General features: G+C 62.3%; 1 protein-coding gene across 1 annotated transcript; it reads right to left on the minus strand.

Moving 5' to 3' along the window:
• Positions 1–6: 6 nt before the first annotated feature.
• Positions 7–22,873, minus strand: BCAN (brevican). The gene is made up of 14 exons (XM_050984809.1): positions 22,696–22,873; positions 14,942–15,034; positions 14,460–14,852; positions 13,293–13,467; positions 11,662–11,789; positions 10,236–10,529; positions 8,403–8,666; positions 6,332–7,069; positions 3,841–3,948; positions 3,314–3,472; positions 1,671–1,753; positions 1,239–1,383; positions 215–397; positions 7–138 (listed from the first exon to the last, which is right to left on the minus strand). The coding sequence occupies exons 1-14, from the start codon at positions 22,871–22,873 to the stop codon at positions 113–115; spliced, it is 2,967 nt and encodes a 988-aa protein (XP_050840766.1). The 3' UTR covers positions 7–112.
• Positions 22,874–23,400: the final 527 nt, after the last annotated feature.

A 23,400-nucleotide genomic window follows, 5' to 3' on the forward strand; every position in this document is an offset into this window, starting at 1 on the left:
AACAAGGGGGCAGACACCCAACAGCGAGGTTTCACTCCGAGGTCCCAGTGCCGTCCCCATCCACACCAGTCCAGGCCTTGGGGAGCTGCTGGCTGCCAGCCCAGGGACTCCCTCACTCGTTGTGGGGCTGAGCCACGCCTGGGGGGACACGAGAAGCGCCGGGTGAAGGGAAAACGCCTCGGGGTGGGGGTGTTCCGGGGAGCTCACCACTCACCAGGACGGCAGACCAGCTGGGGCGGCTCCCAGGTGCCATCCTCCCGGCAGCGGATGATGGGCGAGCGGCGCGGGGCGAGGCCGGGCCGGCAGCGGTAGCGGGCGGTGGAGCCGATCTCGTAGCGCTGCTTGGCTTTGCCGAAGGCTCGGGCGTTGCTGAGGGCGGGGGGGGGCCCGCACTGCACTGCAAGGGGGGGCAGTCATTGCAGTAAAGCCCCCTCAGGCCCGAGCACAAAGAGGGGTAAAGCTCCCCCAGCCCGGAAACCCCAAAATAGGGTGAAGCCCCCCCAGGCCCGAGCACAAATGGGGGTAAAGCTCCCCCAGCCCAGAAAGCCCAAAATGGGGTGAAGCCCCCCCAGCCCCGAGCACAAACGGGGGTAAAGCTCCCCCAGCCTAGAGACCAGCAGGGGCATTGCAGTAAAGCCCCCCCAGCCCAGAGCGAGCCCCAGAGAGCCCAAACAGGTCCCACGCCCCGGACTTGTTTCCCCACTGTGGAGGTGGTGGTGAAGCCCCTCCTGGGGTGGGGCTGAGACAGAGTGGAAATTTTCCAGAGCAGAAATCCATTTTGATTTGGGTGAAATGTACATCTGTGAGTTAGGTCTCTAGCTTGCAAACATCGCTGTTTGGTCTGACTGCCTGTTCTCCTAAAAACCAAAGCTGGGAGAAACTGCTTCAGCCGAAGGACAGAGATAAGGGGGACAGACAGACAGAGCAGGGCAACGTGACCCAGGAATTCTTGCTGATAAAGAAGAATTAGCGGCAAGTGCCACGCGAAATCAGTGGAAGGAATATGTATGAACCTACTGGGAAATTGTGAAACGTGAAATTATGAACAATTGTGAAATGGCGTGCACGTGGATTTGAGAGGGAGCTAAAACAGGATCTGGAGCTCCCAGAGGTACTCGTGTCATTTAAGGGGAACCATCCCCACATGCATCCAGCGCTGCCACAAACACACCGGCTCCACAATTTCACAAAATTGTGCAGTTCCTTTGCTTCCTCAAGCCAGGGGCAGCCCAGCTTACCCAGCCCCATCTTGCAGGTGTAGGACAGGTGGTAGTTGCAGGGCACGTCGCTCCACTGGCCCCCGTCGTGCCACACGATGACCACGCAGTTCTCCCCGGAGAGGAAGTAGCTGTCGGGCTGCCCGGGGTGCCAGTTCTCGTAGAGCTGTGGGCACAGGGGGCACGGGGTGCACGGGGCATCCAGCACACCCCGCGGCTGTGGGGGGCACACCTGCACTGGCAGCCTCCCGGCAGCGCCATCCCCCTGAGGAAGGAGGTGCCACCTCGGGGGGTCCCCACATCCCAGGTGTGACTCCCTTGGGGATGCTCAGCCAGGTGAGGCAGGCAGCTCCTGTTTGGGAGCCCCAAAGCCCGGGCTGGGGGAGGATCAGGAGGTGCCAGGCGGGGTGGTGCCCCCTGTGAGGGCACACGGGGCTTGGCAGCCCCACTTACCAAGGGGCTCCCGTCAGACCACTGGAAATCGCCCTCGATGGTGCGGTCGTTGAGGCCGATCCACTGGTACTCCCTGTACTGGTCTGGGGGACACGGGGTGTGGTGGGGACAGGGACACAGCCAGGTGCCACCTGTCAGGAGGGCCCTGAACGGCCGCAGGAGGTTTGGGAGGTGGGGGTGTCACTCGGCCTGCAGCGGGAAGGTGCTGGGAGGTTTGGGGACAGCCAGAAGGGACATCGGGGAACCCCTTTACCCCTCAGCCCCGGAGAGGCGGGACAGGGCCGGCCGGGAGAGGGCGGCAGAGCCCGGGACCCGCCTGTCCCCACCTGTCCCTGTCCCCGCCTGTCCCTGCAGGTCATCACCTTGCCCTGCCAGTCTCCGCCTGTCCCCGCCTGTTCCCACTTCTCCCTGCAGGTCCCTACCTCGCTATGCCAGTCCCTACCTGTCCCTGCAGGTCCCCACCTGGTTTTGCACGTCCCCACCTCTCCCTGCACGTCCCTACCTGGCTATGCCAGTCCCCGCCTGTCCCTGCAGGTCCCTACCTCGCTATGCCAGTCCCCACCTGTCCCTGCAGGTCCCTACCTGTCCCTGCAGGTCATCACCTTGCCCTGCCAGTCCCCGCCTGTCCCCGCCTGTCCCCACCTGTCCCTGCAGGTCCCTACCTGTCCCTGCAGGTCATCACCTTGCCCTGCCAGTCCCCGCCTGTCTCCGCCTGTCCCCACCTCTCCCTGCAGGTCCCTACCTCGCTATGCCAGTCCCTACCTGTCCCCGCAGGTCCCCACCTGTCCGCATCAGTCCCCACCTGGCTCTACCTGTTCCCTTTCTGGCCCAGCCAGTCCCTGCCGGGCCCTGCAGCTCCCTGCCCGTCCCTTCGTGTCCCTGCAGCTTCCTGTGATGTCTCCTGCCCCTTCCTCCTCCACCCTCTTGTTCCTTCAGGCCCCTTTGCTCTCTGTCCCCTTCCCACGGCACTTGTCCCCTGCTCTGCCTCCCTCTGCCTTCCCCCATCCCTCCAGGGCTGATTTCAGGCAGGTCATGGCTTTGCCTTCAAATTCACACACCCACCCCCCTGCTGCTCTGCCCACCCATCCCTGCACCGTGGGATTTTGTTGGGAAAGGGACAAGATCATCGAGGCCAGCCATTCCCCACAGCCAGGGGCACGTCTGTCCCCAAGTGCCACACCCACAGGTCTCCTAAATCCCTTCAGCCATGGGGACTCCCCTGGGCAGTCCCTCCTCCCTCTCCATGAAGGAATTTTCCCAAGACACAGCCTAACCCTCCCCTGGTGCAACTTCTGCTCCTGTCCCTTTTTCCCTGGGAGCAGAGCCCGACCCCCGAGGGACTCCAGCCTCCTCTTAGGGAACTGTAAAAAGTGAGAAGGTGCCCCCTGAACCTCATTTTCTCCAGACTGAGCCCCTCCCTCAGGTGCCCCAGAGCCCCTTCCCCACTCTGTTCCCTTCCCTGGACACATTTCAACTGAACCTGTCTGCTCCCGTGGCTCTGCGTGTACCATCCGTGTTCTGGCCTGTCTGTCTGTGTGTCCATTCAGCCCTGAAGGGCTGGGCTCCACCTTCTGTCAAACCCCCAGCCCAGCCCTGCAGGTCCAGGGCCCGGCAGGAGGGAGGCATGCAGCAGTGTCACATACCATTGATGAAGTCCTGCTCCTCGGGGGTCAGGATGGTGGCCAGGTGCCCCCCGTGGTGCCTGCACTGGCTCTCTGCATCCTCCCAGCTCCTCCGGGTGGAGAAGTGCCTGTAGCAGGCGCCCTGGAAGCTGTCCCAGCCGGGGCTGCACCTCCTCAGGGCTGAGCCACGCCAGGGGAGAGAGGAGAGGGTCAGCACGGAGCCCAATTCCCCCCAAGATCCTCATTGCCCCTCATTTGTGCCTCCCGGGCTGCAGCAGGAGCTGGGCAGCGTGGGCAGGGTGGCACCAGGGCACTCATGTGGGCAGGGTGGCACCAGGGCACTCATGTGGGCAGGATGGCACCCAGGGCACTCACAAGGCCAGGATGGCACCCAGGGCACTCACATGGCCAGGATGGCACCCAGGGCACTCACGTGGCCAGGATGGCACCCAGGGCACTCACATAGCCAGGATGGCACCAGGGCACTCACAAGGCCAGGATGGCACCCAGGGCACTCATGTGGCCAGGGTGGCACCCAGGGCACTCACGTCTCTCACAGCTGCTGCCCCCGTAGCCAGGCAGGCACAGGCAGGTGAGCTGGGCGCCGTCCTCCACGCAGGTCCCTCCGTTCAGGCAGGGGTTGGGGACACAGCCACCTGCAAGGGACAGCAGCCGTGCTCACCGCAGAGCTTGGGCACCTCCTCGGTGCCCAGCAGTGCCACGGCCTCCTGGGCATCCTCAGGTCAGACAATTTCTCCCAGGCTGAGCCTGGGAATCTTAGAGGAAATAATTCAAACAATTATTATCTCTCTTTCTGTAGTCATTGTTTGGAGCTGTGGCTCTCCACAGTGTGTTGTTCAGTAGTGTGAGATGTTTGTACTTTGAGACCAATTAGATGTTTCCAATTTTGAGCTCACCAATAATGTGAGATGTTTCTACTTTGAGACCAATCACCTTAGAGTCACATCATAAAAAGACCCTCTCCTTTCATTAAACAGAGCCTTCTGATCCACCTGAAAACTGGAGTCTTTCTTTCCCTCCTGACCCAAGAGCTCAACAGCCTCCTCCCTGCAGCATCCCACAGCCAGCAGGTCTCTGAGCTGGCTCTGGGGCCACCAGCTCTGGGCCAGGTGAGGCTCTCAGGTGCACCAGGACAGGCCTGGAGCAATCCCACACTGCCCTTCCACCACTGGGTGTGCACAGCTCAGCAGCCCTGGCCCAGAGCTGGCCAGACCTGGGGCTTTGGCCTCCCCCTGGAGCACAGAGGTGGGAGCTGGATGTTCTTACCTCCCCTTCCCTGGGCTCACTGCCACACCAGCCCCTGGCCCACTCCCTCTGCCCAGCCCCAGCTCCTGCTTTTCCCTGGGCTGATGCAGTGTTTGGGAGGGAAGCACGCAGACCATAAAGCTGCTGGCACATCCCAGCCACGTGTCCTTGGCCTGGCAGCAAGGTGACTGCAGGCCTGTCCCTCTGGTGTCACCTCCAGCTTGGCCAGGGCTGATAACTCAGCCAGCACTTCCCCAGGAGCCCGTTCCGGTCATTAGTGCCCCTGGAGCACAGCGTGTGCTCCCAGCTCAGAGCGTGATGAACGGCTGCTGCCAGCACCAGCCCAGGGCACACTCAAAGTCCTTGACCCACTCCAGCCTAATCATGCCCTCTTTTATGGTGCTGGGCTCGTGGAGACGTGACAAGGGCAATGCTGCCACTCTCACCCCTCCCCAGGAGGTGCTGGTGGCTCCCTGGGGGTGTGCAGCTCATCCATCCCCAGCAGAGCGAGGCATGGGACGGGATGGGTGAGCCAGGGCCCTCGTGTCACATGGCTGGCTCCTCCTGGGCATCTCTGCTTGCCAAGGCAAAGGCAGCCATCCCACGGGGTCTGGCCACCCTCCAGAGAGCCTCCTCAGTGCCCTGGGCAGGGCTGGGCCCTGCCAGACTTGGCGGGGGCGGGGGTGCAGGGACTCCACTGGGTGCCCTCTTCTGCAGGGAGTGGGATGGGGCAGAAGTGGTAGGGGACTGGCAGCTGGGTGGGCATCAGAGCTGGGATCACCCCCGGGGGGGCAGAGTGGGGCTGGTGGGTGACACCCACCCACCCACCCACAGCAGCAGCAGCTCGTGTTCTCTCTGCTCACCCGTCTCAGCCCGGTGGGGGGGTGAGGGGGGGCAGGGGGAGGTAGTCCACAGGGTTCTGCAGTGATTTTAGGGTGCCTGGCCACTGAGAGCTGCACAAGGCGGGGCGGTCCTGGTGGGGCTCTGCACCCCGTGACCCATCAGGGTCCCCCATGTGTCCCCCTGCTCATGCCATGCAGCGTCCAGCCCTCACCCCCCTGCCAGGGCAGTGCAGGGTCAGTCCCTGGGGGCCACATGGAGGGTGCGAAGCAGCCCCAGCCCTCCCAGAGCCCCCCAGGGGTCCCTTCCACCCCATTCCCGGGGGCTGGCAGGGCCGGGGGCGGGGATTAGTTCGTCAGTGGGAGAGGCGCAGGGGAGCGGGCGCAAGGACGAAGGGAAGAGCTCGCCGAGATGCTTGTTCTACAAAGCTTTTAATTCCCTTTATTAGTACCACGGTTAGTCGGAGCAGGGACTGGGGCCGCCTTTTGCTTATCGGGCTTTTTCATGGAAACAGTCATTAAAACACTTCACAGAAGTAGAAGAAATTTAAGTGCATGCAGAGATCAGACCAATTTGTTTGACAAATATGTGCTTCTCCAGACCTGTAACCTTCCCTTACCCAGCTGAGGAGGAGAGAGAGAGAGAGGAGACACGGACAGACAGACATACAGACAGAGGGAAGCACAGCGTGAAGGAAAGGTGTTGGCTATCTCTAGTGCCACAGAACAGCCAGAACGGCTGCCCCGAGGGCAAGGGTGGCACGGCAGGGACCCCGGGCCGAGCAGGCGCCCGCCCCGACGCTGGCCCGCTCGGTGGGCAGGGCGGGCAGGGGCACAGCCGTGCTGGGGGCCGGCTCCCCCCGCGGGGTCCCGGGCACGACCACCCCAGAGGTGCCAGGACGGGGAGAGCTGAGGCCATCCCTGCGGGTCCCACCTGCTTCTCCCGGAACGGCCGAAAGGAAACCCTCCACGGTGGCAACAGAGGGAGCAGGCTGCTCTTCCTCCTCCTCCTCCTCCTCCTCCTCCTCCTCCTCCTCTTCCTCGGAAGCTGCAGCAGGCATCCCTCGGTCTGTGCCCGGCGGTGCCGCCTCCTCTCCCGCCGGGGCCGGTGCGGTGCTGCTGCGGGGCAGCTCTGCGTGCCACGGAGTCACGGCGGGTGCGGTGCTGCGCTGCCCCGGGGCCGCGGGCGAAGGCAGCCACACGGCCCCCGACTGCTCCTCTCCCTCCTCCTGCGGCTGCGAGGGCGCGGGGGGCAGCGGGGGCGCCCCGGGGCTTTCCCCCACGTCTCCGGAGAGCTCGGCGTCCCCAGCGCCAGAAAAGGGGGTGCTCGCCCCGCCCGACTTGTGCCCGCGGCGGGGGCTTCCAGCGGCTTCTCGGCTCTCTGTCGAGGTGGCAGAAGCGGCACCGGTTGGCGATGTCGCACGGTGCCCTGGTGGCCCGGGGCTGGCAGAGCTGGCCGGCCGCCCCAAGGCGCCCCGCGGATGGTCCGGGCGCTGTGTGGGGGTGGCGGGGCCGGGCGGAGGAGGAAAGCCCTCGGGAGGCTCCGTGTCACCTGCTGGGGCACCGGTGGGTCCCTCTGGCTCCGTGGGCTGGCCGGGGTGTTGCCCTCCGCCCGGGCTCTCCACTGATGCGCTGCCAGGGCCCCTGCCCTGTGCTGCTCCCTGCTCCTCCTCTGCAAAGGGCAAGGCAGAAAAGCAGTGAGGGCCAGCCAGAGCCCAGGGCTGCGGGCACTGCCAGCGCTGCCCATCCTGTGGGCACTGCCAGCTCTGCCCTTCCTACGGGCACCTGCCAGCGCTGCCCTTCCCCCGGACACTGCCAGCGCTGCCCATCCTAAGGGCACTGCCAGCTCTGCCCCTCCTACCGGCACTGCCAGCGCTGCCCATCTTGTGGGCACTGCCAGCTTTGCCCTTCCTACGGGCACTTGCCAGAGCTGCCCTTCCCCCGGACACTGCCAGCGCTGCCCTTCCCCCGGGCACTGCCAGATTTGCCCCTGCTACGGGCACTGCCAGCGCTGCCCATCCCCGGGCACTGCCAGCGCTGCCCATCCTGTAGGCACTGCCCGCGTTGCCCATCCCCCGGGCACTGCCAGCACTGCCCTTCCCCCGGGCACTGCCAGCACTGCCTTTCCCCCGGACACCGCCGACACTGCTCATCCTGCGGGCATTGCCAGCGCTGCCATCCTGTAAGCACTGCCAGCGCTGCCCATCCCCCGGACACTGCCGGCACTACCCACCCCCTGGGAACAGCCAGCACTGCCCTTCCTATGGGCACTGCCAGCACTGCCCATCCTGCAGGCACTGCCAGCGCTGCCCTTCCTACGGGCACTGCCCATCCCCTGGGAACTGCCAGCTCTGCCCATCCCGGGCACTGCCAGCGCTGCCCATCCTGTGGACAATGCCAGCTCTGCCCCTCCTGCGGGCACTGCCAGCTCTGCCCATCCCGTGGGCACTGCCAGCTCTGCCCATCCCGTGGGCACTGCCAGCGCTGCCCATCCCGCTCGCACAAAGGTGTGCGGGGAGATGGGAGTGTCCCCGAGCCCGTGTGACGCTGTCCCCTCCGCACGGGCTCGGCGGACCGAGCTCTGGCCCGAGCGCTGAGAGCCACGCTCAGCCCCTCACCGCTGCAGCTCGCCTCGTGTCCCTCCAGCTGCCAGCTGCAGCTCCTGGTGCTGCCAAACCCCGCTCCAGCACAGGCCCTGCATGCTAGGACACGCAGGTGTCCCTTTGTCCCTGCACTGCCCTACACCGGTGCCCCAGCCGTGGGGACAGCTGGGGTGACCCAGGCACCCTCAGGTGCCTCTGCCCTCTCCTTGTGCCTCCGTTCTGTGGCTGCTCTCTGTGCCCCAGCCCTGGCACCGCCACAGCAGCTGCTCCATCGAGCAGCGAGGGACAGTCCCCACTGTCCCCCACACTGCTGGGCAGGGGATGAGCTCCCCAGCTGAAACGGGACACCTGCCTCGGGGCTGGCCAGGGCTGTGGGGAAAGGGGAGGCGGGGGTGGGGTGACCTGAAGACACGGAGGTAGCTAGGGGAGGGTGCCGGGCCCCTGGCCCCAGGGTGTCTTCAGGGGACTGGCTCGGCTTGCCCAGGTCAGGGTCCTCAAAGAGAGGGACGGCGTAAATCGCCCCTCGCGACTCAAGCTCCACGTGCGCTCTGGGCAGCTGCAGCTCCTCCAGCTTTTCTGCCACTGTGACAATCTCCTGGAGGAGATTCTCCTCGGGCTCTTGGCCTTGGTATTTTCCTGCAGCCTCAGGGAAAGAGTTTGTCCCTTCTGTGGGCAGAAAGAAAGTGGGGTATTACTGTCCTGTCCTGGCTCCGCAGCGCTCAGAGATGAGCTCACCCCGTAGCAGGCCTGGAGCCTTGGCACCCCAGTAGAGAGCTAGCTCTCCTCAGCCTCCCCTTCCCCTTCTAGATGGGGTCAGCATGGGGGAGGATCAGGCCCTCCCAGGTGCTGGCAGAGCTGGCAGTGCCACCAGCCCCAACAGGAGCCATAGGGCTCAGCAGCACATGGTGGGGCCAGATCCTAAACCCTGCATTCCCCTTCCTGTGGGGATCCTCCTGTACCCACCCCGGGGAGGGCAGACATGCATGGGGGGTTAGTGGGTTACAGAGCTTGGGGAATCATGGCACGGGTCCATCCTGCCTAACCCGGGCTTTTCCTGCTGAGAGATGGGGAAACTGAGGCCCAGAGATGCTCAGCATCCCCGCACTGAGCCCTCACGGCCCTGAGCAGACACACAGAGATGTGGGGTCAGGCAGGAGGAGTGGAGGGACAGCTCTGCTTCCTTCTCACTGCTCACAGGCAGCACCTCGCTGCTCCCCACAGGTCTCCTTCCTGCCCAGCATCACCCCAGCCCAGCCTGGCAGGCTGTGCCCCACAGCCCCAGGGCCCCAGGAGCGCTCCCCAGGCCTGCAGCCCTGGGGGATGAACCCTCCTGGAGCTGTGCCCTTGGAGCCCATGCAGGGCAATGGTGCCATGCAGGACACCCCTGGTCTGTCACAGAGAACTGGCACCAAGCACTGAGGACATGCAGGGCCACCCTCCTCTGCCACAGCGTGTCAGCATGCACTGCTGGAGCCATGCAGAGCATCCCTGCAGTACTGAGAGCTGTCAGCATGCACTGCTGGGACCATGCAGAGCATCCCTGCAGTACTGAGAGGGGTCAGCATGCACTGCTGGAGCCATGCAGAGCATCCCTGCAGTACTGAGAGCTGTCAGCATGCACTGCTGGGACCATGCAGAGCATCCCTGCAGTACTGAGAGGGGTCAGCATGCACTGCTGGAGCCATGCAGAGCATCCCTGCAGTACTGAGAGCTGTCAGCATGCACTGCTGGGACCATGCAGAGCATCCCTGCAGTACTGAGAGGGGTCAGCATGCACTGCTGGAGCCATGCAGAGCATCCCTGCAGTACTGAGAGCTGTCAGCATGCACTGCTGTGTCCCTCAGAGCATCCCTGCCATATTGAGAGCTGTCCCTTTGCAGTGTCAGGACCCTGCAGAGCACCCCTGCTGTACTGAGAAGTGTCAACATGCAGTGTCAGGACCGTGCAGAGCATCGAGGTGTCAGCATGCAGTGTCAGGACATGCAGGTTACGCCTCCCCTCTCAGCTCTATCGGCATGCAAGGCACCCCTGTCCTAACACAGCAGCTTCAGACGGTACCAAACACCCCTGCCCCGCCCCGACAGCGCAGCACGGGCACCGAGAGCACCCAGGGATCCCAGCACAGCCCCAGCCTGCTGCCCCGCCGGGCACATGCACCCCTGCCCGAAGGCTTCCCGGGGCCTCCCACCAGTCCCCGCCTGGGAGCTCGGGCGGGCAGGGGGTGCCGCTCTTTACCTCGGAAGCAGTACGCATCGTATCTGCTCTGGGCGTCGGGGAATCCCGTCTGGTTGCGGAAGAGGAAGATGGTTTTGACGCCGGGCAGAGCCCCGCCGCAGCGCTCCCGGGGGGTGACGATGGGGTAGCGGACGCTGCCGTCGGCCAGCCAGCCGGGGCTGCAGGCGTCCAGCCCCGCGTTCCAGGCTGCGTACAGCTGGCCCGGGCTCGCCAGCTCCGCGCCCAGCGCCCGGCAGCGCTGCGCCGCCTCCTCCAGCGTGAACCTGTCCGGCGCCGTCTCCAAAAAGATCTCCCCTGCGGAGAGAGGAGGGAGACGGGATCAGAGCTGGGGAGGGGGGTGAGGGCTGCGGGAGCCCCCTCACCTCCTCCACTCTCTGCAGGAGCCCAGGAGCGGGTGTGGAGGTGGAGGCTGCGGAGTGTGGAGGGACACCGGGGGCTGGAGGAGGGCTGCATCCCTGCCTGCATCCCTGCCTGCATCCCTGCCTGCTTTCCTGCTTCCCTGCCTGCATCCTTGCCTTCCTTCCTGAGTGCCTCCCTGCCTGCTTCCCTGCATCCCTGCCTGCATCCCTCCCTCCCTGCCTGCCTCTCTGCTCTCCTGAGTTCTTCCCTGCCTGCATTCCCACCTGCATCCTTGCATCCCTGCCTGCATGCCTGCCTGCCTTCCTGAGTGCTTCCCGACTTTCCTGCCTGCACCTCTGAGTGCTTCCCCACCTGCTTCCCTGCCCATACACAGAAAGCCAGCATGCAGGCATGTCTGGAGCTCTCACGCCACATGGGATCGATTGCTGCCCTTGCAAACAGAGCTGAGATTTGAAGCACCCCTGAACAGGACTGCAGAGGAGCAGGTCCATGCCCCGCACGGAGCAATCCATGTGTGGGACGTTTCTGAGGAGACCTCCAAGCCCAGTGAGCACCATGGTGAGGCTTCATGCTCAGGAGGGCTGGGGACCGCTGCCCCAAGGCACAGCACAAACCAGCCCCACAGCTGCCCCTGCCTCCCTGTCCCCCACATCCACCACCCGCCTGCCACCACCAACCGACCCCACAGCAGCTGCCACCGCCAGTGGGGACCCCCAAAGGAGGGACCAGCCACCCCCAGGCACGCAGAGCCAGGCAGGATCTGCAGCCCTGCATCTCATGCAAAGCACGGCACGCACACAACCAAACCCCAAAGCACCCAGCCAAGTGTGCTGCTGGTCTGGGGCAGATCACGGCTGGCACAGCCCAGCCTGGGCACTGCCTGCTGCCAGGGACAGACCCCACACCCCTCCTAACTGAACCAGGAATGCTTTAGAAGCTGCACAGAGAGTCCCCAGACCCGAGAGACAGCGCCTGCAGCTTTTCCACTTGGGTTCACAACGGATTACAGGGGCAAGTTAGCGTGGGGGCAAAAGCAGAGGAGGGCAAGAGGTGGCACCACGGGCACCTGGCAGGTCCTCAGCGTAGCAGTACACATCGTACATGTCCTCGGGGTCCACCACTCCGTAGTTCCTCACCCCGGGGAAGCCATTCATGTCTCCGTAACAGGCCTCACGGGGGGTCTGGATGGGGTACCTGGGGCAGGAGAGCACAGGGGAGCTGGTGACTCCCCGGGAAACCGGCGGGCGATGATACCGCACCTGGAGCCCGAGGGAGAAGGGCCAAGGTGTCACAACCAAACAAACTCCAAAGGAGAAGGGCCAAGGTGTTACAACCAAACAAACTCCGAGGCAGAAAGGCCGAGGTGTCACAACCAAACTCTGAGGGAGCGCACGCAGAGGGTTCACAACCAAACAAACTCCGAGGGAGAAGGGCCAAGGTGTTACAACCAAACAAACTCCGAGGGAGAAGGGCCAAGGTGTCACAACCAAACAAACCCAAAGGAGAAGGGCCAAGGTGTCACAACCAAACAAACTCCGAGGCAGAAAGGCCGAGGTGTCACAACCAAACAAACACCAAAGGAGAAGGGCCAAGGTGTTACAACCAAACAAACCCGAGGGAGAAGGGCCAAGGTGTCACAACCAAACAAACCCAAGGGAGAAGGGCCAAGGTGTCACAACCAAACAAACCCAAGGGAGAAATGCCAAGGTGTTACAACCAAACAAACTCCAAGAGAGAAATGCCAAGGTGTTACAACCAAACAAACTCTGAGGGAGCACAGACAGAAGAGCACTGACAAGGGGATTACAACAGTTTATAAAGGGGGGCAGTCTCAAAGGAGGAGACTGACAACAAACCAATCAGGGGCTAACAAGGAGGAGCATGGGTGTCACAGACATATTTTATGAAGAATCCTTTTGCTAGGATTTTTTTCTCCTGAGGAGCTGAGATGCTCAGAGGAAAAGAAAAACAATTATTTGCCACTGTGGAATGCAACGGGTGTGTCTTTGATTGGACTCATGTGGTTGTTTTTAATTAATGCCCAATCACAGTCCGGCTGTCTCAGACTCTCTGGTCAGTCACAAGATTTTATTATTATTCCATTCCTTTCCTTGCTAGCCTTCTGATGAAATGCTTTCTTCTATTCTTTTAGTATAACTTTAATATATCCTTTTCTTTTAATATAATAGATATAATAAAATAACAAATCAGCCTTCTGAAACAGGGAGTCAAGATTCTCATCTCCTCCCTCGTCCTGGGACCCCTGCAAACACCGCCACACATGGGGTGGGTTAACATCAGCCTAACACCAATGGGGAAGGAGGGAGGAGTGAACACATAATTGGCAAATGGTGAAGGGAAACAGCATAACTGACATAGAACTTTCTGGCTAGAGGGGTGTGGCAAACCATAACTGACAAGGTACAGGAGCTGGGTTTAGAGGGTTGACAGGGGAGAGTTTGGAAACGTGGGAGGGGTGGAGGAGGTTGACATGGAGATTGACATAAGGAAAAGTGGGAAAATATGGGGTGGACAATTTCTGGGAAGAACCCTTTGGGAAACTGAACAGGGCATTATGGAACCATTTTTCTAACATAGAAAAATCGAACATGTTACGAATTAAACAATTAAAACCCAAAAGCAAACCACAACAGGGCGAGGCCCCGGGCACAAGGCCTGGGCAATGGCGGTGCCCACCTGACGGTCTGGTCGGCGATCCAGCCGGCGTCACACTGCTCGTAGCCCCCCAGGTAGGCGGCGTAGAGCTGCTCGGGCGTGGCGATGCTGGCACCGATCCTGGCACAAGCCTCCTGCGCCTCGGAGAAGGTGTAGGCATAGCGCATGGAGCCCTCCCGGTAGTGGAACACCACCCCTGCGGGCACACACGGCCGTGGGCAAGGGGCTTCACAGCAGCCCCCCACAATTGCACCCAGGGTGTGGACGCAGCTCTCTTCACAGAGAAATCCTCCCCAGGATTTCTCCTGGGGAAGGCGGTGAGAAAGCTCAGAGAAGGGAATGAAAACAATTCTTCATGCTGCTCTGGTTGTTTGGCACACGTGGAATGTGTTATGGGGATTGTTTACCAGAAGGGGTTTGTTAATTGGACTCTGGTGGTGGTTGTTTGGATTGATTGGCCAATTAGGTCAAAGCTGTGGTGTGGCTGTCGGAAAAGGGTCACAGGTCTTTCTTTAGTATTAGTATAGTATGTTATAGTATATTAGGATAGGATAGGATAGGATAGGATAGGATAGGATAGGATAGGATAGGATAGGATAGGATAGGATAGGATTAGGATAAGATGGGATGGGATGGGATGGGATGGGATGGGATGGGATGGGATGGGACGGGACGGGACGGGACGGGACAGGATGGGATGGGATAGGATGGGATAGGATAGGATAGGATAGGATAGGATAGGATAGGATAGGATTAGGATAAGATGGGATGGGACGGGACGGGACGGGACAGGACGGGATGGGATGGGATAGGATGGGATAGGATGGGATAGGATGGGATAGGATAGGATAGGATAGTTTGAGCCTAGTTTAATACAGGTATAATAGCTTATAAAGCCATTAGTTAATAAACTAATTGCTTAATAAACTAATATAAAGCAATTAGTTAATAAACTAATTGCTTAATAAAGCAATTAGTTAATAAGCTAATAAACTAATTGCTTCTAAAGCAATTCGTTAATAAACAATTGATTATTAAAGCAATTGTTCAGCCTTCTGAAATTGCGGGAGTCATTGCACGTTATTCCCTTGCTGGGGGTGGTCCTGCTACAATATCCAGGAGGCGTTTGCCAAGCCAGGAGAGGGCCCCAGGCTGCCCCAAATGCCACCTCTGCCCACCGTGGGGTACCTTTGACCTTGACGTGGAGGATGTCGTGGCCGTCCTCGATGCCGTGCTGCACGTCGCAGCGGTAGATGCCGGAGTCGTTGGGGCGCAGCTCGGTGAGCAGCAGCGAGGCGTTGGTGTAGCGCTGGTGGAAGATGGGCAGGGAGGCGCGCAGCCGATAATCCTCGCTCACCTTCACCCTGTCCCCACGAGCTACCAGGATCTCCACCTCCCTGCCCTCAGAGATGAAGGTCCACTTGACCCGCGGTGTCCCCAGGACGGCGCGGCGGCCGCCCGTACTGGCGGTGGGCTGGGGGCCAAGGTAGGTGATGAGGCAGGGGATGGTGACATCGCCTGCCAGCACGGCCTCCAGGGCTGGCTGCCGTGGGATGGACACCTGCAGAGCCTTGGGGTCCTCTGGGAGGGAGAAGAGAGGAGGGCTGTGAGCAGGGCTGGCGTGAGGGGCCCCCCGAGACCCCCACTCAGCACACGTGGTGCTGAGTTACCTGTGCCATCTCCAGGGCCAAACACCTCCGGGAGCACCGTGGGGACAAACAGCCAGAGCAGCAGCAGTGCGAGGGCCGGGGCCATGCTCTGCCCTGCAAGGGGGAAGCAAAAACCACCAGCTGTGCTCAGAATCCATAAAAGCACCAAAAATCTCCCATCCCTGCAGGAGGGAAAGAGGCTGGGGAGATCCCCTGGACCCTGAGGGGGTGTGGGGTGATGGATGTGGCAGTGGGGCACAGAGGGAAGGGAAGGGAAGGGAAGGGAAGGGAAGGGAAGGGAAGGGAAGGAAGGAAGGGAAGGGAAGGGAAGGAAGGGAGGGAAGGGAGGGAAGGGAAGGAAGAGGGAAGGAAGGGAAGGGAAGGGAAGGGAAGGGAAGGGAAGGGAAGGAAGGGAAGGGAAGGGAAGGGAAGGGAAGGGAAGGGAAAGGGAAGGAAGGGAAGGGAAGGGAAGGGAAGGGACGGGAAGGGAAGGGAAGGGAAGGGAAGGGAAGGGAGGGAAGGGAAGGAAGGGAAGGAAGGGAAGGGAAGGGAAGGGAAGGGAAGGGAAGGGAAGGGAAGGGAAGGGAAGGGAAGGGAAGGGAAGGGAAGGGAAGGGAAGGGAAGGGAAGGGAAGGGAAGGGAAGGGAAGGGAAGGGAAGGGAAGGGAAGGGAAGGGAAGGGAAGGGAAGGTGCCCCGGCTCACAAGAGGAAGAAGACAACATGAACAACCAGGAGCATTGGCTGGGAGCCACTGGGTGCCATCCAGCCCCTCTGACCTTCCCTGGGGACTGGGTCCCCTGGGGACAGCAGTGTCCAGCCTGGCCTGGAGAGCACAGATGGTCCCAGCCCAAGAGCTGGCGGCAGCGGGCAGGGAGGCGATGCCAGCACCAGGGCCGTGTGCCCGTGGTGCCACCGTGAGAACCCTCAGGGAGGGTTTGGTCAGGAAGGAGGTGCTGAGGGAGGTCGGGGAGCAGACAGGGCACACAGGTGTGCTGGTGCTGCCGTGCACCGCAGGTGTGCACACGCGTGTGTGTGCGCTCGTGCACGCGTGCCCTGCCAGGGGTGGCTCGTGAGGGAGCTGAGGTCAGCGAGCAGGGGGGGACAGCCCAGAGCACACAAAGCCCGGGGCAGAGGGGGAGGGAAGGAGCAGGACGGCTTCTTTGCCATTCAGCTCACGCCGGAGGCTCCCCGTGCGCGGGCTGGGAAAAGCGAGGCTGCCCAAAGCAGCCATTATGTCCCGTGCCTCTCTCAGGCTGCCTGGCACAAAGGGCTCCCACCGGCAGGCTGGGGACCAGCACTGAAAGAGAGCCCAGGGGCCAGCACTGCCATCACCCTGGGGAGCAACACAGGGGGTGACAGGGACATCATGGGGGGCTCTGGGTGTTCTTGCTGAAAGAAGAGCCCAGGGGCCAGCACTGCCATCACCCAGCCCTCTCCGGGAGCAGCACAGGGGGTGACAGGGACGTCATGGGGGGCTCTGGGTGTTCTTGCTGAAAGGAGAGCCCAGTGGCCAGCACTGCCATCACCCAGCCCTCTCTGGGGAGCAGCACAGGGGGTGACAGGGACATTGTGGGGGGCTCTGGGTGCTCTTGCAGCCTTGCTGCTCTTGCAGCCATCCAGAGAGGAGGCTGATGCTGGGAATGTGGGGAAACGTCCCTGCCTGCACTGCTCCAATACCCCTGACCCCTCTGCAGAGGCTCCTTGGGGCTCCTCAGCCTCCAGTGCCAGGGATGCATTGTGCCATTGCCTGGGAGCAGAGCAGCCTGAGACTCAGAGCAGATTTGTAATTTATGAGCTCTTTGCACTGTATCGATTTCAGCAGCCGCAGGAGCAGCTTGGGCCGTGTCCAGTCACTGGCTGCAGGGACAGCCTGCCAGCATGCTGCCCTGGTCACCTGTGACCCTCCTCAAGCTGTGGCACCAGAGTGTGCCCAGGGGACCACTGCTCCAGGGAGAGGCTGTGAATCCAGCCCTGGGCACCACGTACAGTGCACACACACCCCAGCACCAACTACCACAGATGGACAGCCCCTGGAGCCATGGCCACACAGCCCTGGCACCTCACACCATGGATGGAGAGCCCCTGGAGCCATGGCCACACAGCCCTGGCCCACACCATGATGGACAGCCGGAGCATGGCCACACAGCCCTGGCACCTCACACCATGGATGGACAGCCCCTGGAGCCATGGCCACACAGCCCTGGCACCTCACACCATGGATGGGCAGCCCCTGGAGCCATGGCCACACAGCCCTGGCACCTCACACCATGGATGGAGAGCCCCTGGAGCCATGGCCACACAGCCCTGGCACCTCTCACCATGGATGGAGAGCCCCTGGAGCCATGGCCACACAGCCCTGGCACCTCACACCATGGATGGAGAGCCCCTGCAGCCATGGCCACACAGCCTGGCACCTCACACCATGGATGGAGAGCCCCGGAGCTGGCACACAGCCCTGGCACTCACCATGGTGGAGCCCCTGGAGCCATGGCCACACAGCCCTGGCACCTCACACCATGGATGCACAGCCCCTGGAGCCATGGCCACACAGCCCTGGCACCTCACACCATGGATGGAGAGCCCCTGGAGCCATGGTCACACAGCCCTGGCACCTCTCACCATGGATGGAGAGCCCCTGGAGCCATGGCCACACAGCCCTGGCACCTCACACCATGGATGGCACAGCCCCTGGAGCCATGGCCACACAGCCCTGGCACCTCACACCATGGATGGAGAGCCCCTGGCAGCCATGGCCACACAGCCCTGGCACCTCACACCATGGATGGAGCAGCCCCTGAGCCATGGCCACACAGCCCTGGCACCTCTCACCATGGATGGAGAGCCCCAGGAGCCATGGCCACACAGCCCTGGCACCTCACACCATGGATGGACAGCCCCTGCAGCCATGGTCACACAGCCCTGGCACCTCACACCATGGATGGAGAGCCCCTGCAGCCATGGCCACACAGCCCTGGCACCTCACACCATGGATGGAGAGCCCTGAGCCATGGCACACAGCCCTGGCACCTCACACCATGGATGGAGAGCCCCTGGAGCCATGGCCACACAGCCCTGGCACCTCACACCATGGATGGAGAGCCCTGCAGCCATGGCCACACAGCCCTGGCACCTCCACCATGGATGGAGAGCCCCTGCAGCCATGGCCACACAGCCCTGGCACCTCACACCATGGATGGGCAGCCCCTGGAGCCATGGCCACACAGCCCTGGCACCTCACACCATGGATGGGCAGCCACCTGGAGCCATGGCCACACAGCCCTGGCACCTCACACCATGGATGGAGAGCCACAGGACCCATGGTCACACAGCCCTGGCACCTCTCACCATGGATGGAGAGCCCCTGGAGCCATGGTCACACAGCCCTGGCACCTCTCACCATGGATGGAGAGCCCCTGGAGCCATGGCCACACAGCCCTGGCACCTCACACCATGGATGGACAGCCCCTGGAGCCATGGCCACACAGCCCTGGCACCTCACACCAGGGGTGCACAGCCTCTGGCACCACACACCATGGATGGAGAGCCCCTGGCACCCCACACTATGGACACACAGCCCCTGGCACCACACACCAGGGATGCACAGCCCCTGGCACCATGGATGTACAGCCCTGGCACCTCACACCATAGTTGGGCAGCCTCTGGAGCCATGGACACACAGCCCCTGGCACCATGGATGTATATCCCTAGCGCCACACACCATGGATGGGCAGCCCCTGGAACTACAGATGTACAACCCTGGCACCACACACCATGGATGTATATCCCTGGCACCACATACCAGGGATGTACAGCCCTGGCACCCCACACTATGGTCACACAGCCCTGGCACCATGGATGTACTGCCCTGGCACCACACACCAGGGGTGCACAGCCCCTGGCACCTCACACCACGGGTGCACAGCCCCTGGCACAAGGCACTGTGCATGCACAGCTCCTGACACCAACAAAAAGCCCCTGGCACCACACCCCATGGGCACCAACCATCCAGTGCAGACCACAGACGTCCCCTTCCCAGCAGGGGCAGCCAGAGCTGGCTTGCCCAGGAGCTGCCCAGCGGTGCCAGGGCCAAGGCAGGAGCTTTCTGTGCTCCAGACAGATATTTTGAATGCAGCCCCACGGTTCTGGAGCGAGGCACAAAACCCTCCCGCATGGCAGCCGTGGCCAGGCTCCAGCACGGGGGCTGGTGCCACCCCCTGGGCAGCCAGGCAAGGCAGGCTTTTGTCACTGGCACCTTTTCTTCCCGTCCCCAAGGCGCCGTGGTGGCGCAGACAGCGGCCCTGAAATCCCGGGGAGGAAATCCAAGAGATAAAATTCCACAGGAATTGGGCAAGCTGGAGTGTCTGCTCTCCTCCTGTGCCATCGCTGAGTGTGTGCTGGCACTGGGAATGGGGTGTGGAAAGGGTTAAAGCCAGTTTCACCCTGCCCGCGGGTGATGACCAGCGGCTCTAAGGTTTGGGGTTTGGGGTTGGATTTTTGCCTTGGGTATTTTTCTTGTTTGCCACAAATGGAAAATCCTTCAACCCACAAGTTCTGAGGGAAAAGCTGAGAGCAGGACTAGAGAAGAGCAGCCAAAAAATGTTGAATAATTATAATGGCAGCAACCCGTGAGGTTCAGTTGTCCCAGAGACCTCAGAGCTCAGGAGCTGCCGGGATCAGACAGACACACAGGCAGGCACGTGGCAGTGCCAGCTAACCTCCATTTCTGGGGGAAACCAGGTGGAAAATGGAGCTGAAATCTATTTTGGGACAGCACTGCTCCTCCTTTCTCCCCTGAGCTCGGCCCTGCTTTCAGAGCTGGCTCCTTGAAGGTGGCACCTGCAGGATCTGGGGCTGCAGCACCTGGGCCAGGGCTCAGCACAGGAACTGCTGCCAGTGGATGTCCCTTTTTATCTCTGGAGAAGGGTTTGTGGATGTCCCTTTTCATCTCTGGAGAGGGGGATTGTGGATGTCCCTTAAAGAGGTTTGTGCTGCCCCTTTTCATCTCCGGAGAAGGGTTTGTGGATGTCCCTTAGAGGGGTTTGTGCTGTCCCTTTTCATCTCCGGAGGGGAGTTTGTGGATGTCCCTTAGCGGGGTTTGCGATGTCCCTTTTCATCTCCAGAGGGGAGTTTTCTCCTGTCCCCTCCACGTGATGGTTGCTCACGCCGCTCCCAAGGTGCCCTGCCAGCCCGCAGCGAGCCGGAGGAGGAGGAGGGAGCAGAGCGGTGCCTTTCCAGGGATGCTCAGCTGCAGAATGAGTCAGCAGCCTCCGGCACAGCCTGGCCCCGCTCCAGCCCCGTCCCCACCGGCAAAGGGCTCCGGACCCGCCGCTATCGCCCCGGCTGCCGCACGGGCGTGGGGACGGAGCCGCAGCCCCGGCCGGGGTTCGCTCGTGCCTGCTCCGTGTCCGCCCCCCCGGAGCTGCAAACCGGCGCTGCCTCCAGGATCAGTCCCTACCCCCGCTGGCGGGTGGGCTGCGGCCACCGGAGGGGTCCCCGGTGGGAGCGGGGCCGTGCCAGGCAATGCCAGCCCCGGGATGCGCGGGGAGCGCCCGGCGGGCTCTTGGCAGCGGCGCTGGCCGAGCTGAAAGGCCGGAAGCAGGTGGGGAGGAGGGGGTTCCCTGCAGCTGCCAGGAGCTCCAGCCCCCCGAAGAAAGGGGCTCCTTGTTGCAGGGGGGTGCGGAGAGCGCGGGAGGGTCCCCGGGGAAATTCAGCCCCGCACGGAGGGGAGGGGGGCGAGCGGAGCCCGCAGGAGCCGCCAGGGACAACAGCACGTGTAGCCCTGGGTAAGTGTGTCACACGCACACGTGAAAGGTTTGCACACCCACCCCCGCCTTCCCAGGCTCTGTTGGGGAAACTGAGGCACGAGGTGGGGCAGTAGTGCGGGTGGAAGGGTGGGGGTCTCGGATTTCAGCACCGCAGCTCAGCTGGGAGCCAGCCCCGCTGCCAAAGTCGCATCTCCCCCCTCCCAGCACAACCTCATCCCACCTCCCAGTTTCCCCAGTCTGAAGCCATTCCCTGAAAAGCAGCGCTAAACTATCCTGCTCGGCCGCTCCCTGCCCTGCCTGAGCCCAGGAGCTGCAAAGGGCTCCGGGCTGGGCACAGGGAGGATTCTCCCACCCGCTGGGCGGCCAGAAGGAAGAGCAACAGGTTCTAGGGTGGGCTGAGCTCGGAGAAGTGACAGGAGCAGAGGTCCCTGGCAGGGATGCTCAAGGGCAGCCCCTCCACCCTGGAGACGAAATGCTCCGACTGCGGAAAATTCCCTCTCCCCGGGACACCCCCCGGCGGGTCTGGACTTCACAGCGGGGCTGATCGGTTGGAAAAAGCCGTGAAAATCCTGAAACATCTCCCCCCCTCCCCCTCCTGCCTCCAGCGCTGGGACAGCAGCAGAGAGAGCTGGAGGAGGACAGGGAGAACCACCCCAAAATCCCAAACCTTGGGCTCGGCCCCAGCCCCCCCGCCAGACCTGGCAGTTTGCCCCTGAGCCCAGCACAGCGACACGGCCGGGAAGGAGTAGGGGGAGCCTGATCCCTGCCCGGCTCCGTGCCTCAGTTTCCCTTTGCACTGCTAGCCTGGCTACAGCCTCCTTGGGACAAGGATCTGAGACTCTGCAGGACAAAGGGAACACACCAGCCCCATCCTGGACCCCCAGCCCCTCTCCCCAAATGGTGTTCCTGAGGAAAAAGCCCAGAAAATGCCCTTTGTGCCCAACCCCTCGGAGCCCCGCAGCTGGAGGGGCCACCGGCCGAGCTGCGCTCCAGACTGGGCTCTAGGCTGGCTCTAGGCTGGGCTCTAGGCTGGGCTCTAGGCTGGCTCTAGGCTGGCTCTAGACTGGGCTCTAGGCTGGGTCAAGGCTGGGCTCTAGGCTGGCTCTAGGCTGGGCTCTAGGCTGGGTCAAGGCTGGGCTCCGGGCTCTGGGCTGGGCTCCAGGCTGGGCTCTAGGCTGGCTCTAGTTTGAGCTCTATGCTGGCTCTAGGCTGGCTCTAGTTTGAGCTCTAGACTGGCTCCAGGCTGGCTCTAGTTTGAGCTCTAGACTGGCTCCAGGCTGGCTCTAGTTTGATCTCTAGGCTGGCTCTAGTTTGAGCTCTAGGCTGGCTCCAGGCTGGCTCTAGTTTGATCTCTAGGCTGGCTCTAGTTTGAGCTCTAGGCTGGCTCCAGGCTGGCTCTAGTTTGAGCTCCAGGCTGCAGCAGCACCAAAGTCCTTTCTCCTCCCAACTTCGCAGGCGCCCCCCCAGCCCCCGCTGTGCCCCCGGCGCTGCGGAGCCGCTCCGAGCCGCGGAGCTGCGCTCGGCAGGGTCGGGGACAAGGACAAAGCTCCCCGAGCACCCCCCGCTGCAGGGCAGGACGGTGCCCGGTGCCCCCCGCGGGGAAAAACCCTCCGGGCATCCCACGCCCGCTCGGCTCCCGTTTCGCTTCCTGCCCGCGTGGAGGTGAAAGGGGAGACCGGGATGAAAAGCGCAGATCCCGGGGGCACCGCAGATCCCGGCAGCTCACCTGGCTCGGTGCGTGGCCGCAGCCCCGGCCCGGGGGCCCGTCCGTGCGGCTGAGCTGCGGCTCCTCCGGGGCAGCGCGGGCAGCGGCTCGGCAGCAGGGCTGGCAAGGAGCTGCACCAGGCATAAGTGCAGGCACCGAGAAAAGAGGCTCCTCTGTGTGTGTGTGTGTCCGTGTCCTCCACTCCGCTTTTTTTTTTTTTTTTTCTTTTCTCCCTTCCCCTTTCCCTCCTCCTTTTATATTTATTCCTTCCCCTAATTAAGAAGGAAAAAAAAAAAAGATACTACCGTGTTGGCAGGCTGCTCGTCCCTCCCCGTCCCTCCCTCCTGGCAGCTGGCAAAGCCCGCACGAGAGGAGGATGAGGAGGATGCTCAGCCCGGGTACGGTGCTAACCCGATGCAGCAGAAGTGGGGGAGCAGAGAATGGGGGTGTCCCGTCCCCCCCCCCCCCCCCAGACCCCGCCATGGCTCGGGAATGCTCTTGGGGTGGTTATTCCTGGGATTTGGCAGCTTCAGCTGGACTGGGAAGGGGCCGCGGGGGGGTCCCGGTAGCCAACAGAGGCTTTGTCATGTAAAACCCCTTTTGCGGCGGGGCCGAGGTGGGTGGAGGAGCCGAGGGGCTTTGCCAGCCCCGCTGGGGTGGTGGGAGCAGTCAGAGCCGGCCTGGCAGCACAACACTCACAGCCAAGCTCGGTCCGTGCCTCAGTTTACCCGCCTGCGTCTGCTCCAGGGCCAGGATAATTGATGCATCTTTAGGCTGCAGTGCCAAAAATCCTCGTTCCTGTAGGAATATTGGGGACCTGGGCACCAGCGGGGTCTGGTGGGCAGCTGGCACACCCCACTGGCAGGGTCAAGTCCCTTGGCAGAGGGGCAGCACCCCGGAGCTGGCACCGGGGATTTTTTGAAGCAGATCTCGCTGAAACTTTCCCTGGCACGGAGCATTCCCTGCCCGGGGGGGCGGCGCGGAGCCTGCCAGGGAATTGCTCGGGTGAG

This window comes from Serinus canaria, chromosome 25, assembly GCF_022539315.1.
Source record: "Serinus canaria isolate serCan28SL12 chromosome 25, serCan2020, whole genome shotgun sequence".
Classification (NCBI taxonomy): Eukaryota; Metazoa; Chordata; class Aves; order Passeriformes; family Fringillidae; genus Serinus; species Serinus canaria.

Bases quoted from the DNA above. Each gene is read 5' to 3' on its own strand.
- BCAN (XM_050984809.1), bottom strand. From the start codon at position 22,873: ATGGCGGGGTCTGGGGGGGGGGGGGGGGACGGGACACCCCCATTCTCT. The intron at 7,070-8,402 runs GTCACCCCACCC...TGCCCTTTGCAG, and splicing joins AGCTACCTCCGTGTCTTCAG to AGGAGGAGCAGGGAGCAGCA. The intron at 3,949-6,331 runs GTGGGACCCGCA...TGTCCCTTGCAG, and splicing joins GGCCGTTCCGGGAGAAGCAG to GTGGCTGTGTCCCCAACCCC.